Source organism: Coturnix japonica, chromosome 14 (genome assembly GCF_054131305.1).
Source record: "Coturnix japonica strain WE chromosome 14, WE-NBRP24, whole genome shotgun sequence".
In the NCBI taxonomy this organism is placed as follows: domain Eukaryota; kingdom Metazoa; phylum Chordata; class Aves; order Galliformes; family Phasianidae; genus Coturnix; species Coturnix japonica.
In genome coordinates, this window is record NC_140676.1 from 2,759,580 (window position 1) to 2,777,539 (window position 17,960).

Sequence of the window (17,960 nt, forward strand, 5' to 3'; positions counted from 1 at the left end):
CTTCAGAGACAGGAACATTTGTTACTTCCCAGCCAAAAGACTCAACCTGAACACAAAAGCTTCAGCTCCACTGCAGTGGGATAATTAAACACAGGAGTAGCAGAACAGCAAAGGGTTTTGATTTGCCATCACACGGACCTTTAAGGTGCATTCAAACCTCGTCCTGAAGATAAATTTGCATCCAGTTATTGAGACAGATTATCTGGTTCAAGCAGACAGAAGCCTGAGGCCAGGCAGTTTGGTGGCATCTTAGAGCTGCATGGCCATCCATGTGACAGCTCTGTCTGCAGCAGAAAGGACAAGTATGGCACTGCACATAGAAGGAGTCATTCTGACATGCTGACGAGGTATGGTTCCCAACTCCAAGCCACAGGCAAAGAGTCTTTGTAGTGCAAAGTACAAAGAGTTATCCAGTCCAGATGTAGCTCATAACAATGACAACCAAATTCTCTCTGGAGGGATACGGTGTTGCATGGCATAATTCATTACAAGTGAAAACTCTGTGAGCCAAGAGAGAGATATAATCTAATTATTTCTGGTTTCACAAGACTGAGGGAGAGAGGGAAATTTAAAAGCAAACAATGCTGCGTTGCTCAATGTGGAATGCTGCAATATAAAGAAGGGAAAATTAAAGCCCTGCAAAAAACATGTCAATTTTCAGGAGATATGGCACTAACATACATTAATATTTCTGACAAGCCAAGAATGTCAAATTTCTAAGCACGATATGAATCACATCGGAATTAAGAACAGCTGAGCCTGCATAACAGATTATATAAGTATTCACGAAGCACAGGAAATGCTCAAAGCCAGCAAGCTCAGCTGTATATATGTTTATAAGTAATAACCGTTATGCTACATGCATCTGATAAAAAGCTGCTTTATTGACAAGACAACTACAAATTAACAAAGTTTAGTTAAGACGCTGAACATCTGGGCAAAATGTAGTGGCAATCAAGAACACCCTTTAAAACACGGGGTCTGCTCTCATTAAAATCTGTTCTGTTGCTAAGACAGAAGGTGGGCCAGAGAATTGTGAAAGCAATTCACATTTAACAAAGGGCTCCCCACCACCCCCCTCAAAATGGTAGACTTCAGAAAATTCTGGTAAAATGGCTTGTGGGGAAAAATAATCAGTGTTGCACTCAAGCTTGGGAAGAAGACGACACAAAATGTAAGACTCAATTAGCAGCAGAGGTCATCTGAAGCCACTTACCAGACAAAATTGAAGTTGCCCTGATCTGGATCATCTTTCAAGGAATGTCTTATTTGGAACTGATTAAAGCGCTTGCTAATAGTGGTTGCAAACAACCAATGAGACCAAAGGAAAACCAATCCATTTCATGTACTTGGATAAGAACCAACCAGAAGCAGAATACAGAGCACAGTACTAATAACGCAGATATGTTACTACAAGTTTGTTGGGGCAGCTTTGGAGACCGTGTGGGGGTTTTGTTGGGTGTTTTCTCATTTTGTCACAGTTTTACATCTCTGTAATCACAGCACTAAAAAAAGAAGTCTCCATCCTTAACTGCCATGCCCAGTTTGGAGCAGGAAATCAAAGTCTCCCAATCCTCAGGGCTGGTGACTGAACCATCCGAAACCAAAAAGATTCCTTTTCTGGCTCGCTAATCATTAGATAGCTTACCCTTGAACAAGGAGTAGATTCTATTTGCTGTACATCAGCTTTCAGACTTAAAATTTCCTCTTAGTGGCATCTCCCTTCTAAAATGCTTTTCATTCCCCTTTCCCAGCCCTTTAGGGAATATATCAAAGATGCTGAGAAGTCTGCAAAACACTGCAGCAGTTGGGGGAAAAAAAAAGTATTCTCAGTAACACTTGTAGCACTCAAGCATGTTAGCTGTAAGGCTACATAAAAGTGATTGTAAAGAAAAATGAAGTGAGCTTCAGGAAGGCATAGAGGTGCTTTCAGACCCTTCAGAACGCATCTGCCCCCATCACACGATGTTCTTTCAAACATGAAGATAAGCCTTCCGTGTTCAAAACTTACCTGAGACCTCACAGACAGCAGTCAGCAGCACTGGAGAGCCCAGATGTGGAGGAAACAGCTGGAGTTCCCATTTCTTTGCTAGACAGCTGGAGACTTCCCAATAAAAGACAACACAGCTTTCGATCCCAAGCTTTTCCTGCTCCAGCTGCACGTTGTGGATCCCTGGGGAACGCACTGGCTGAGGGATTCCTGGTAGCATGGTTTCATAAAGCAATGCACATATCTGGCTTGTTTCTTATGAGATTAAATCACATCTTGAGCTTTCTTTCGGTTAATAACACGAGCCAAGAAGTTCAACTACGCAGAAAAGGCTCAATATGCTAGTGATACGGAACAAACTTCCACCTTTCAATACTTTCCTAGTTTCAAAGAGCTGTACAAAGCCTTTGAGGCCACAGTAGCCCCAACCCATGCAGAAGCAAAGAAGTTAAAAGCTTCAGTGCGGGTGGCTGGGAGAACACACGGCAGAGGCAGCATGGACCTCAGCTCCCTGATCTTCACTCATTTTCATCAGCTCCATCATTTCTGCTCTCAAAGAAGCAGAAGCTTTAAACTACGGTAAATAAAAAAGCCATATACTATTGTAAGAAGAAAAAAGGGTGCTTTGCTATGTAAGTATACTTCCTTATCACCCACTTACCACCAGCATAGACTGTATACTCTAAGCAACATCATTTGTCAACAGCTTGTAAATAATTTTTTTTTTTATAAAGTAGTAACATCAGCCACTGTTTTAAACTTAACAAACGAACACTCAAATGGGAAATACGATACATAAACAGGAACAAAGTCTTTAACAGCATTTAGTAAACACACCAGTGGCCAGTCTGTTAGGAACCATCACCAACAGTTCTAAACACAACTGCTGATTGTACAGCTTATGTACTGCACTGATGTTTGTGCAGCGTGCTACTAGGCAATGGAAAAACATCTCCCCCCCCAGCCCTTTTGCTTATGTTTTCAAATCTACTCTGCTCCTTCTCCAGTTTTTTGGCTTTTTTTGTTGTTGTTTTCTTTTTACTGTTCAAAACCTTGCTGCAAATTTGGCTTGCACATCCCTCACGAAGCCAATTGCTTCCAGTTCCCATTTGTGTGCCAGAAATATTCACATACATCCCCCTTACTCAACTTTTATTAGTAAATGGACACAAAATGGATTCATCTGTAAAATATGACCTCTGTACGGGCAATTTCTGCATTTTAGCCAGCATGTCAACTTAGGGAGAAAAGGCCAAACTTTTGGAAAACCCTGAAGTGGTTACACTGGAACCAGAACAGGGAAAACCCGACCCATTCATAGTGAGAGCAGATCATTCTCCCTGTTGAAGCCCAGCTCTAGTGTGCAGGGAGCTTTATGCTCTTATTTCCTGACAGAATGCACATTCTATTGCATGAAACATCTGAACTGCAGCTTTGGGGAGGGGGGCAAACTGCAGTACACAATGCATTGGCAGTATCACATGCCCAGGAGGCAATAAAAGGAGTAGAAGAGACAGACAAACATTGAGAGGAGATGTGTAAAGTGGTATCATGTTATTAAAACATTACATTGGAAATCAACAGAACATAAATGGAAAAAAAAAAAAAAAAAGGTTTCAAACTTTTTTTTTTTTCCTTTTTCTTTTAAATCTGAGTTGATCCAAAAGCAAAAGCTTACATTGCAAAGGAAGAACAGAATACATCATGGCATTGGTAACACAGAGTTGCATGGAAGCCAGACTTGTGGGCAGGGTGCAAGTTGCTCATCACAGCGTCATCGTGGGCCCTGGACAGATTGAACTGAGAAAGTTGGGATCCCAAATTTTTCATCTATCCAGGTCTTCCTTAGTAAACATGCTACACATTCTCTTTTGCCTCAGGGTGTTTCTCTGATGAGTTTGTCCAGATGTGTTCTCCTACTATAGCCAACTAGAGCCAAAAAAAAGAATTTTCCACGCTATTCCAAGGAAGCCAAAGTTATTCCAAGCATGAGTGATAATGAATTTAAAAAACAAAACCCAAAGAGCCAGAAACAAATCCACGAGGAAAAAAACAAAACAAAACAAAAAAACAACCCACACTCAAGAGCTTTTCAAACTAACAAGTATTGTCTATAATGTAAATAGTTTAGAAATATGGTAATTAAATAATCTAAAAAACACTCTTACTCTGCTGTACATTTATAAACAAATATTTACAAAAACTTTCCACTTTGTTTTAAAGGATGAGGTTTGCAGTTTGTTAACGATCAGAGTCTTTTACTCATATTGATTCTTTGGTGTACTTGCCAATTTTTTAAGGTTTATTAAAAGTGTTCAACTGTGAATTTTACGGTAATGGATCTAGGCTACATAACAAATCTGTATTATGCACTTCTCTTTCCACATTCTAGTTCAAATGAAAAACAAAGTCCATTTACTTCTTCAAAGTATTTGTGCACGATAATTTAAATAATAAAAAAGACCAGATTCCACATGAAATTTGGGTAGGATTACTGGTGAGTAACCCTACTTCACCGAGCACATGTATAACTTTAGAGAGCAACCAGGACTATCAGCAGGCTCAGAGATACACGTGCTGCAGCACTTTGTTGAATCGAGGTCTGAGAAACCAGCCCCAAGAGATGGCCTGGCATACAGGAAATGATGAGGGCTTCCCTCCACCTTGGGGAAGGGAAAGAGGAGAAGATGTAAATGAATTTAAAAGAAAGGCTTTTTACTGGCCTGAAATGTATGTGTTCCCTTTAGACGTCAGCTACTTAAATAACCAAAAAACAAACCTCAAACAATAAATAATGGAATTACACATTTCTTCATTAAATAGCATTCTTGTTACCAACAAGTCTTCCATAATTTTCTTCAGTCACAGCAACAGACAGAACAAATAATTTGCCTTAAAATAGATTGCAACTAAAATATACTCTAGATTACCTTAGAAAATATTACTGTAAAAATTCAGTGGGAAAAGATATTGGTTTAGACCAACTTACAAGTGTAGTGTACAATACTAAGTATTTAAAAAAAAAAACAAGAAGCAGTTTTAAGGTTCTGATCTTGCGTTACAAAAAGAGAAGATTCATGCTTCAAACCCACCAGCTCTTCCTTTTCATCATGTCTCTGTTCTGCAGAGCTTTTAGATCCTAAGGGTTGACCCTTCCTGCTTCCACCACAGCTACAGGCACTCACACACACTCAGCCATGAGTGCTCACATTAACCTGGAGCTCACATGCTGCTGAATGGGCTGCACTGGAACTGGTGCAAGCTGGAGATCAAGAGGCTCCACATCCCATCACCAATGCTCCAGAATCTCCAAAATCACATATGGTTTGGAAGCTGAATGCAGTATTGGGCACTGCAGGGAGGGAGAAGCCTTCTCGCTGCCATAGCTCTGCTGCATCCATTACTAGTGAAAAGGTTTGTGCTTCAGGTAAACCACAACCCCGGGTTACAAGGTATTAAAATGAACTAGCAGAGATAAACAATGTGAGTAAACCTGCTTCTGCCTTTTTTTTTTTTTAGTATTTTTAATACTAAATATTTTGAAAGTGACAGTGTTAAAATTAAAAGCCACCATCGGTTCCTTTCATCTCCCCGTTTCCATTGGTATAATGGGTACAAAACACTCCTGACACCAGACGGGTTCTTCTGGAGTCAGTGGGATGGCAAAAGAAAAGGAGAAGACATTGGCAAGAACCACGTGATGATTCCATAATCTCTTGAAAATAAGGAGAGTGGAACAACTTCAAGTTTTGGCCCAATCTTTCTTTGATAGCAAGAACTTCATTTGTTATGATCAGAAACAAAACTCATTAGCGGATCATTTTAATACCTAGCATGAAGAACACATCCAGTAGCCAAATTTCAGTACTCCTTTCAGTTGCTGCTTTTAGATTACTAGGAAATCACTTGATGTTTGCAGAATTTAAACTTCCAATACCAAGAGGGTGCTTTCTTGTTTGTGCGCATATAAGGTGCAGCTGAACACAACTTATGTGCACTTCCCACTCTCTAAAATAAATTGAATTTCAGAGCAATAATGACAAAACATCTCATTACTGCCTTTAAAATAAAGGGTTTGGCCAATTTCTTTTCTACCTATTTTTTTTTTTTTAATGGTTGTAATTTGGCTGAGAACCCACAGATAAAAATCCAACTGAAAGTGAAATAAAGCAGGTTATACATTCATGAAATTCAGGGATTAATAACGAACAGCAACTGCCACCATCATCTCAGTAACGTCCTATTATCACTGCAGCAAGGCAGCAGTTCCTATTCTCACAAATAATGCACTGAGACTAAATGAGGAATAGTGGGGAAAGGAATAAAAAAGAATAAATCACACAAAAAGGGAAAATACATCAGAAAAGATTATTGCACAGGAGGCACTGTATGAGAAAAATATATCAGCTTCAAAATTCTAGGTTTTGTTGTTTTGTTTTTTTTTTTACTCTTAAGTTAATGTGTAAAATACAGAGGCTACGCCTCTTCATAGTGTTCCATCACTGTTAGGATGAGACGAAAAGAGCCACCCGCTGTACAGGGAACGTCAGCAAAGAGGGCTGAATTTGATGAGCATCTGAACTAAAGGAAAGAGGAAGAGGGCAAAATGAAAATACCCTCACATCGAATCAAGTGATATTATTACTTTTTAAATTCATAAATTATCCTCATACAGTACCCAATTACATTTTGATTATCGACTCTTCCCTATCCTGCAAAAACATCCACCCTGGTAGAGACAAAATGCCCCAACAGACCACAGGGCTCCAGAGGTCTATCGGTATCTTTTTGCAGGACGGGCACCTTGATTTCCAGACTTTGATAAAAGCTCTGCTCAGCACGCCAATTCAAAGCAACCCCCTCCGTCGTTTGGCCACATTCCACCTCCACTGCAAGTCTGCACACTGAATGTGAAAACAAACAACTGAAAACCCAACAGCAAATTCTAAAATGCGACATCGTATAGAAAGCTTGGACCTTGTAAACTTGGACCAAGAAACCAAAAAATTAAGACCTTCTAGCATGTGGTATAAAAAACCCAAGGAAGTGTATACCTGCCTTCTGACTTCACAGAAAAATCAGAATTTGCATAGGATATACTTTGTGCAAGGCAACAAGCCTCTTCAGTATCTGGAATATAACTAATCTTGCTCAGAGTTCTTCTCTTCATGGATATCAGATATCATCGAATTTGTGTTTTAAGTAGTCTTTCATAACCTTGGCAATGGGTAGTTCGTCAAGTAGTTTTAGGTTTTGAAGGCCTATACACTGTCGGATTTTAATTCGGCATAGATCTTGCAAGTTTCTGGGCTGTCCTGAAAAGAGAAAAGGAACACAAAAGTAAAACAATCACATTTTAAACATGCTTTAAGAGATCATTTACTGTGTAAAATAACAGAATTGCTGTCTTCTGAGAGAAAGAAGGAAACTGCACGGGCAAAGGGAAGGAAAAAGTTACAACAAAAGATGGAGATTAGTACCTTTCTAATGGATAATAATTCAGTGAAAACAAGGGATGAATACTAAAAGCACTGCCATTTACACACATGTAATTTTACTGATGTCAATGTAAAGAGACACCATCCATGCAAGGATTCCCCCGAGGCGGCAGCATACAGTCAAGGCTCTGCAGAGCAGCAGAACTAATCTGTACAACTTTTTGTGCACTTTTTTTTTTCCTATCCTTCTGTCACCTGGGAAGAAATAAAACTCAGCCTTGTTTCTCTTCAAACATTCAGACAAGAACTAGTACGGTCATCTGTGGTGGGAAGAGGCAGTCCCCTAGGAGAGCAAGGCTTACCAAAGTTATTTGAGGATCGCGTGGCAGAGTTGAAGACTGCTTTTTTCCCTTCTAATGAAAAGACAAAGCCTTTAGGCTTCACACAGCCACAGCCCCGTCAAGCAGAAAGGGATGAAAATATGAGTTAACCACTGTCCACAGCAAACAAGCTTTACCAACCTCACGCTGATTTCTAGCAAGGCTTTTCGAAAGTAACTGGTTCCCACCTTGAGAAACAGCCCTCCATACAACATAACATAGGAAAGGTTAATCTAGCCTTGTATCCCAAAGTACCCAGCGACGGATCCAAGAAAGGAAAGAAAAAATGAGAGCAGAACAACAGTCATTGAGAAACACTGTCCCAATACACCCCTCCAGCTTTCAGCATCCAGCCTTCCTGCAGAGGGGCCCCCATAGATCTGGGCCTTCAGTTGCTGTGCCCCCTGTAAATCTGTCGAATGTTTTTTGAACCCATTCACATTTTCAGTATCCAAAACATCCTGTGGCAACACATTTCACAATGTAACGAGGCGTCGGCTGGAAAACTACAAAGCACTTTTATTTATTTTAGATCTGCTTCCTGATTGCTCTGCCGAGTGCCTCGCATTCTTCCATTTGCAAAAAATAAGTGATGAATAACAGTTCTTGTGGCAGTCATGGCTTTATATACCATACCTCCATATCACCCTGTCTTCCACTCACCCTCGGTGCCTCTTTCAAAGCTGAAGCCATTGACTCTAATTAAATGTTTATTCTAATTAAAAATTTCCCCACCAGGAGCCAATCCAGCCCCTTGCCCACGCTCATAGCCTGCCTTCTTCATTCTACTCTATTTTGAAGTCAGCCCAATAACAAATAGTTATTGTGATCACTGGCTGCATCATGGTCTGCAAAAGGAGTTATACAACTACAGCACCCAGCGCTGGTCAGATGCAAAGCGCTTGGCAGAATGGTGTCAATAGCAAGATAACTCACCACCAACCTAAAAGTAACCCAGTATTGCCTTTAGAAAGAAATGTACAGCAATTGCATTGAGCTGTTTGAACACTTGCCCCTTTGAGAGACACCAAATTCCATTAATGAAGCAACTTGGCCACATGCTCTCCAGCCCCAGCCCCATTCAACAGTAGGGTGGCAGGGCAGACCTGCCTTCCACCAAGACAGTGCTCAATAGACCTTGACTTTATGAGTTTACTAGATGTTCTTGCTAAGCACAGAGTAAAGAGATTGTGAAACTATTTCCTGTTTTCTACTTTGGGCATTTAGTACTTGGTTTCAGTTGCCCCTTATAGCCAGTTCCCCTTTCTTTTTTTTTCCCCCCACTCCTGTGTGGGTTTTTCTATAGAAACGGCCTGATGGACAGGTACACACTTGGATTTATCCTAAGCACTAAAATTATCCGAGGTAAGCTAGCAGAAGTAATGCAGGAAAATAGTCTCGGTCCATTTTTAAAGTAATCAGATTTGAAATTACAGAGCATGAAAATTGGAGTTTCCCTTCATATCAGTTTATAATACTTTCACCACACTTATCACCACAGTATCTAAATACAAGTGTATTTTTAATTATATACTTCAGCCATGGCTTCAAATACAGGTCAGCAATTACTTTGTTCCCCTGGTTGTTTTTTTCTTAGCAAATTCTCTTCCCACTGCAAGGAATGGAATTGGACTATCTGGAAAACAACTGAAAGCTCAAGCTTCAGAGAAAGGAATGTTGCTTGCTATAAGAAACAAAGCAGAGGTATCCTAATTATGATAAATAAATAGCTCCAATGCCTTACACGTGAATGCAAAGAGGACTGAAAAAGGATGCAACTCCTCACAAGTTAACTGCAAACAGCAGATCCAGAGGCTAAGAAGGACTACAAAACCCTGCTTTCTGCATGAGGATACACAATAACACAGCTATGATACGATGATTTCTGCTTTCAGAAATCAATGCCTTTTAATTAACATCCTGTGGGTTACTTGAGAGGAAAACAGAACAGACAACTTAAAACACCCAGAAGAAATTGGTCATCAGCTAACTCAAAAAGACTCGATTATCAAACGTATGACATTTTCCCCCAGTAAGCCTAAAATATTTCCTGGGAATGTGTTAACAATGGACATTTCCAGTGTTAAGCACCAGTTGCTGCATCTAGTGGCTGTTGGTGTCTTAGGTCACGCCTTGCAAATTCCAGGGTTATTAATGCATTTGTGATTTATTAGAAACGGTGTCTGGAACACTTACTCATTCTTGGTTGCATCTGAATGAAAAGGAGAAAAAAAATAAAGGATTACCAACCAATGTCAGTGAACCTTAGTTTGGCAAATGAAAAATGTTATTAGTAATTTGGCAAAGTGAGGCAAGTTAAGTGATGAATGAAGCCTGTTTAAAAGTGATTAGAAAGCAGCAACTCTGATTATATCCCGCATTGCAAGTTTGGAAAGCTGTTGAGGCAAATAAGCTAAAAAAAGAATGAAAGGAAGAAACTTAAAACTGCAAAAGGTAAGGTTGACCCAATTACCACCATCGAGCAGAACAGTTACATAAAACCAGTTCCGCTTCCCATCAACTTTAAAAAAAAAGAAATTAAAAAAATCCTGATCCAGTGTCAAAAGGACACGCGGAGCCCAGCGGTGCTGCTGGCCCATAGCGGGCAGGGCTGTGCTGGGCTGTTACACAAGCCAACACCTGCAGCTGCTGGGAGCTGGAAGTTTGCTCGGATATTCACAGCAACAAGTTTGATATTTCAGAGGATTTATTTTGTAAGCTTCATGGTGACGAGCAAATAAATTAAGAGTATTCATTATGTAAGGAGAGATGTATAGTTCGTCTTTGTTCTGCTGCGCATGCTGTGTACTGCAATGGGAAGCAGAAATCCCCACCACTGCACTTGTGTAGTTTCCTGAATATTAAAGAAGTTTCTTCCAAGCAGAAGAAAGACAAAACTTAGGTTTATAAAATAAAAGGACTTGATTTTCAGTTCTACTCTCTCTACAGATAGCAGGTGTCAGGATGTAAAACTGTCCTAACTGAGGTGTTCACTCAGGTGCTCACAAAGTTCCAGCTCCTTGCTATTTTCTTTTTCCCCTTAAATAATTATTTCCTTTAAAAAACAAAACAACAACAATAAAACAGATTTTAAAGCTTATGTCATTAATAGATTGGCCTTGTCTGGTAAAAACAAGAGGAAAAATAAAGCATGTTACAGTTAGTGGTGAATTCCCTCTCCGTGCTTTATCCTGCAGCCCCAAGGCATCCCACAGACAATCCATTCCCAACAGAGCTGGCCTCCAGGCAAGCCCCAGCTCTGCTCATGGCTGTGTCCATTACACCCTCCTGTAATTTCACAGTGAGCTCCATTTCAACACAGCTAAACTTGGGCCTCTTGCTTTACTGAGCACAAACAGTTTTTCTAACATCTGTGCATATTACTTCCAAGAGCTGGAAGGGACAAGGTAAACAGTGAGCTTTACAGCCCTCAACAAAAAATAAATGTCAAGTTCCCAGTTTTTCTTTTCTGCAGTGTTTTCTTTTTCCATTCATCCTATATGATAAATCAGCCAAGCTTTCTTTTTTTTTTTTTTTATTTTAGGACGTGCACTGTAAATAGAGGAGCACTGACAGCTCTGCAGTGAGGACATGCAGTAGCAGGGAATGCACAGCACTGTCCCTTCTATAGCAAGACCTGGCTCACCTGCTCCCACTCCATGCACAACCACAAATATCACTTGGCACATCAAACTTCAGGGGAAGATTTTATTTTGGTGAATGCTGTCCTATTAACTATGTCAGTCCTAGCAACATTAATTAGAGCCTAACTTACTACTCATCCATCAGTAGCTAACAGCCTGTAGCAGAAGTTTTGCTGGCAGTATTGATCTGAAGAGGTTGCATTTGTGGGTTCAGGTGTAAGAGAAAAAAAAAAACAACAAACCGCAAGAACCAGAAAATATTAGGCTTCTTCAATAAACACCAACAATCCTTTGTCACATATGTGTGTACCCACATACCTCTTGGATACAGTCCTCCATCCTTCTGTCTAGCACACATCACTGACCTCAGCCACACACGACACAGGAATATTCACCCAATGCATTCTGCAGAAGTTCAGGATGGGATTTGCTCCCTATACAAAGAAACCATGTCATCATAACAGCAGCTCCAGCACTTGAGAACTGTGCCAGTCCATTCCTCCTCCTAGGCAGATGTGCCCCCCAGGAAACAAAGTACTAACTAACAGGTACTATGTCTCACCAGTCCCTGAATTCATACCAGTTCCTCTGACAACACTAATTATTACAGTCTGCCACAAGCCTTTAAGCAAAAGTAGCATGAGAGTGGAGAAGAAGAATTCCTGCCATACTCCAAAGATCCTGCACCTGCACAAAGCAAAGCCACAGACAGAGCCAAGAGAGCGTTCAGCAGTAACTGCAATTACACACATAGAGGTTGTTGGAAATCCTTCCTGATCTTTTGTTCCACCTACTAAAAAAAGAGAGGAAAAGAGAGAAGTGCTTTTAAAAGCGAATGTTGTCACTGGTTTGCAGCATGTAGAAGTGAACAGGAACATCAGTTTTATACTTTGGAAGCTGCCCATGGTTTTCTCTGCAATATTAAATACATCTCCCCTGAAAGCTTGCAGTGGTGTTTCTCAAACAGAGCCACTGCCTCGCCTGGGAATTGTGAAAGGTTGAAAGCAGCAATAAGAAGCCATTTGGTAGTTTCTTCTTAGCTACAAATGAAACTTAAAGATTTGTGAAGCATATATGTATACATATAGCTGGTGGCAGCTGAGTTCCTTTAGATTTCGATGGTAAGTATGCCTGCAGCTATTTGGAAGAGCAGAATGCCAGAAAGCTCAATGCTGAGCATAACAGGTGTATTTAGTAATAAGATTGTTAATACAATAAACTATAGGCTTGCATCATTTTGTTTTAACATTTCATCATTAATGTTTAAATTCAGCCTCCAATGAATTTCCATAGCAGTCTCAGTATGAATTTCGGTCGTGTTCATCTATTTTTGGAGACAAAGTGGCCTGAAAAGTAAAGGCTGCTTCAACTGCAGACTGTGTTAGCATTTGTATTCTGAAATACCACACTAGGAAATTCTAACTTGAGAGTTAAATGATTATTGGAAACGTACCTCCCTTTCCTCTAGACAAGGACTGGGGCCATGTTTTTCCAAGTTATCAAGAACTATTCTCTTTAAGAAACAGTTACCTGCAATGTGTGAAAAGTAATTGTGTTTCAAACAGCATTTATTACAGATCCAACTCAAGTGACAGTTATATTTACTTAGCAAAGGGATAAAGACAAAGAGAATAAGGATTTCCTTAGCAGGACTTTTGTCTAAAGTTTGCTACATGCTCACAGCGTTACACAGACCTTCTAGACAGGAAAATGACGCTCCCTATTCAAAGCCAGTATAACTCACCCCTTGGAAAATAAAATGGAGTACAGATGAAGTATCTGTAATTCCCTTCATTTGGTGACCCTTAGATCCTGTTCCAGGTCTGCAATCAGGTCCCTGATCATGTTACCATACTTGCCATTCTGCACTGTTGTGGCTGATGCAGATGTGCAGCCCACTCAGCACTGCAGCCGCTCCTCTGCCACCTTATCCCAGCAGCCATTACCTTAAATGAGCAATATGTGAAATGGGAAAAGCTTCACACTCTTTCTCTTCCTTTTCAAGTTCAGAATTGAATTTCTAGTGCCTAAAACTCAATCTGTAAGATTTATCTCCTCTAACGCTCATGTTTTTTTTTCCCCCTGCCTCCAGCATCCTCCTCAAGTTTTAATAATTGCAAATCCCTTTCAATATCAATATCCCATCTTAGCCCATAAATGCACATACACAAAGCTAATGCACACACAACCACCAAATAATAATACTAGTAATAAATAAATTGATTTCTAATTACTATACAGATGCATTCCTTAAAGTTTTCCATTTGGTATAATATAAATGCATCTCAATTTTGCATTAGAGCAATCCAAGCTTAACACCCCTAAAGAGGCAAGTACTGATCTAGTACAACTGAAATACAACCAAAAAGCACTCTTGGTCAGATGATTTCAGATACCACAGTGGAAGCTAATGCATCCTTATGGAGTGTAATACAGAAAATAGAAAATAAAAGGGAAAAAAAAGAAAAAAAAAAAAAAAAAAAAAGGTGATAAAAACATGCAAAAGTTTTCATCCTCAATATTGTCATTTTTTTTACCCCAAAAAGAGACTTAAAAAGAGTAAGAAAAAAGGGGAAACAAGAGACTGCTTGTACATCAAACCAACAGCAGACTCGCTTTTAAAACTCTATACTGTTCACAGCTTTGACATTCATGCTTAAACACTAAGATAAAACTACAGAGCAACATTGTTCCACTTAGAATTATTCGAAGAGCAAAGCAATCTGCCTACAGCCAGGAAGAATATCAGACCTCCAGCATCATAAAACAAACCCAAAGGTGCCCAAATCCACTGACAGGCTATGACAGCAATACAGGGGTGCCTGAGACTGTGTTTTCCTACCTGCTGTGCCATTATTAATCATGGCAGGAACTACCAAAACTAACAACAATCATAATTTTGGAAGACCCAACTGTAAAAGTGTTTTCCAAGGATAAAAAAAACTAAAAGAACAGCAACTTACATTGTGTATGTAGGCTGCTAAATAGTATTCCCTTCCTCTGAAGCACGCAAGTGCTTTCCTTAGAAGACACAGCTTTCAGAATTCGAATGCGTTATCTGTAAACTTTAGAAATCTTAAATAATTAGGTCTAATGCAACTAGGAACTGGTTCCTGTTTTACTGTCAGAGTCACTCTTCAGAACTCTGGGCAGGCACATAGAATGTACAGCTGTGGATTTCTATATCAGCATGTCCGACTCTCTGCAGTACAATGGCCAAGTAAACAACCTACACATTCTTGCTCAGAGCCAGGCACTGCTACCAGCTGCAAGAAAGTTACAGCATGAACTCTGCCCAAATGCTATAAAATCTGTAATATTTTTTTCCTGAGTAAATACATATTGCAGTGGATGGAGAAACAAGATTCTTCCCCAAGTGCTGCAGGGCCAGAGCTCGGCAATTCCCTGCATGCGGGCTGATCTAATTGGGAATGCTGCTCCAAAGCCCCAACCCCTTTCTACTTATTTTCTCTCTCCTACACCATCTTATTGCAGTGATTATTCATGAAAACAGTGGAAGACAGTGTTTGGAGATTTATAATAAGGGCAGCGCGGTCTGTTTATCGCTGTTTGTAAACACATATTCATAATCATTTTACTCAGAAGCACAAAGCTGAAGTGTTTTTGTCAGCGCTCGTCCTCCCTGCTTTCCCAGATCTCCCTCCATCAGCACAAAATTGGAAGAGTTCCAGGGCTGTTACGCCGGCCACAAAATTAAGCTGCTTTTCTTTTTTTTTTCCGCCTTGTAGCAGAACTTAGTCTCACTTCAATGAAATGAGAACGTAAACCCTTAAGGTACAGAGTCTGCAACCTCAGCTGAAGCTGATTCCCAGCTTTGGGAGCAACAAGGAAAAACTGAAGTAGATCTAAAATTCTGTGCTTATGGCTACCTTCTAAGAGTTATTATTAACAATTCATTTATATTTTTTTAAAGCGAGAAAAGCAAATCTGGATATTCTATCTTCTACTAACAACCCCGACTGTGCTCCTATATAGCGAGAGGCTCCCAGAAGCAAAAGCATGAAGAAATGCATATGAAAAGGGGTCAAGTAAAGTAACAAGGAAAAAGGAATAGAAGTGACTATTCCGTTTTGTCAACTTCCACCTTTCCAAAAATTTCTCTTCGTATTTCAAGATAGATGCAAAAACAGCAGCACATCAGGAAGACTAAAATGAAACTCCAAACGCTTCTGTATCACTTACTGGGAACAGATCTCAGCTGATTCACCCCAGCCCACACTGACCTTCAGAAAACATGGGGCGTTCAGTTCTTAACCAAAACCACCACATAAAGAAAGAAATAAGAGGAACCATAGGGAAAAATAAAAAGGATGTGTGAAATGCCCCACGCTTCCCAATAGTGTAAAGATCACCCTAGCCGAATGATAATTTATCAAGCCATCATGTTTGAGTTAGTAAACTGCTAATTGCTTATAAGCAATTCCTAAGTGCTTTCAGGTAATACTATAGTTATAAAACACACCATTACAACATTACATGCTGAATGGAAGAGTAAGAAAGCTTGCAGAAGTCTAGCACCAAAACCCAATAAGCAAAACTGACACGAACACTCTCAGTTTAAGCATCAGAAGTAACGACGAGTTCAAAACTTCCATCTTTTGGAGATGGCAACAAAATCAAAGCCACACACAGCACACAAATCCCCCTCAGCACACAGGGACAAGCTGCAGCATTTTGTTGTTTGCTGGAGGTGAGAGGGAATGCAGGAGAAAAAAATGCAGCAAAGCTCTTCCCCGCCCGCGTTGTGCTGCCAGAGGACAAAGCCAGTGACTGCCAAGCGTTCGCAGCATGCTAACCCAGCAGAAGACCCCCATAAAAGCCAACACGCAGGAAACATCCTACACTAAGGTCATAAATAAAACTAGTTTTTACAGTTGTTTTTTCTTTTTTAAAAAAAAAACAAAAAAAACCAAAAAAAACCCCAAACTTAATGCTTTCTGTTGATACTTAAACAAAATCAGTTCAAATGAAATATACTTCACATCAACACCTTTGCCAAGTACGAGATTCCCAGTATCAGAATCCCTTCACCTTCCCAGAAACTTTATAGTGCGTTTCAATAGCATCAAGGGGCAGAGAGAAAGCATTTTTCCCGGGGCTAAATTCAAAGAAGGCTTTTAGAGGACACCATGCCCAGTGACTAACTTTTCTTACATACATACTTGTCACTTCTTGTAAGAAATCCAGACAGGGTCGGCTACTTCCAGAAATACTTATTGAAACAGCCAGTGGGGTCTGTCCTTCATAGTTCCTTGTGTTAGTGTCTGCTCCGTAATTATACAACATTTGTGCACAAAGCACATCATCTCTAAGAGCAGACAAGTGTAAGGGTGTCTGTCCGTCCTCCAAGCGCCCCAAGTTTGTGTCCGCCCCTCGCTGAAGGAACATTCGGCAGTACGAGTGATTGCTTTTGATCACAGCGTAGCGTAACAGGAAACCATTCTGAATGTCGATGTTGGCATTGTGATCCAGCAGGATTTTCACGCAGCTTGACCTCTCGCGGATAATGGCCAGCTGAAGCGGGGTTGTACCTTTATCACTGAGCGGATCAACCTCAGCCTTGAACTCCAACAGGAGCCGGACAAACGAGTCTCTGCCGTAGTGGGCTGCTACATGGAGGGGAGTCCAACCGTCATTGCTTTTTGCATTAATAATGTCACTCCTATATTCCGATTCCAACATCAAGCGCGCGATCCTCGCTCGGCCGTGCATGGCTGCGTAATGCAGAGCAGTAAAGCCTCCAATTAAGTCCTTAACCGTGGGATCAGCTGAAGTTAAAATAAAATTAAGAAACAATTAGAAGGCATTGGGGTAATCCAGTGCTGCAAACAAATAATCACGTGATTGAATGTTATTCTTTTCAAGATAGGATTTTTCGTACTTCAAACCAATTCCTGCACCAAATGCTATTGCAAAGAAAAAGCATAATTATATTTATGAATTACACAAACTAAAAAAGAACTTTTCTTTCATTTACATATGTTTCCATTTGACAAATAGTTTTCAACATCTTTCTAGCACTCTCAGGCTAATTACCCAAACCTCTCTGTCCATCCAGTTTTCCTCCAGCTCTGTAATATTACATTTCTTTCTCAATGTTCAACTATTTTTTCCCCTAAAGTTTCCCTTGTGTTGCTTCTTGGTCTTAAAAAGAAGCATGTGTAGAAACATCTGCTGTCCCAAATTGCGGATGTTTTGTGGTCTGGCAGGACTGTATTGTTTTTAGGGTGTAATACTGTATTAGGTAAAATGTTTCTCTGTGGTCTGCAGGATTTCCAAAGCATGTAGGATATATGTTATTTTAGATTATCTTGATAAAGTTTGTTTTTATAAATGATGAATCTGTTCTGAATTTGTAGTTTTGACAAAAATTTTAGATGTTACAAGAATGTAAGCAACCACGTATGGAAGGAGTCAAGAGAAAAGTTAGCGCAGAACACGAGTGATCAGACAGATACTCCCCCAACCTTGAGACAGGCCAAAAACT

The 17,960-nt window shown here is 40.1% G+C and overlaps 1 protein-coding gene across 3 annotated transcripts in view; it reads right to left on the reverse strand.

Annotated features, from left to right (window-relative positions):
* Nucleotides 1-3,525: 3,525 nt before the first annotated feature.
* Nucleotides 3,526-17,960, reverse strand: part of ASB7 (ankyrin repeat and SOCS box containing 7) — a 29,314-nt gene continuing 14,879 nt past the window's right edge. For all 3 annotated transcript variants that reach the window (XM_015873202.3, XM_085515251.1, XM_085515252.1), the window contains 2 exons: nt 16,636-17,241; nt 3,526-7,305 (listed from right to left, as the gene is read on the reverse strand). In XM_015873202.3, the coding sequence (XP_015728688.1) occupies nt 7,166-7,305; nt 16,636-17,241 (746 nt within the window). In that variant the 3' untranslated portion in view covers nt 3,526-7,165. The remainder of the gene's footprint in view (nt 7,306-16,635; nt 17,242-17,960) is intronic.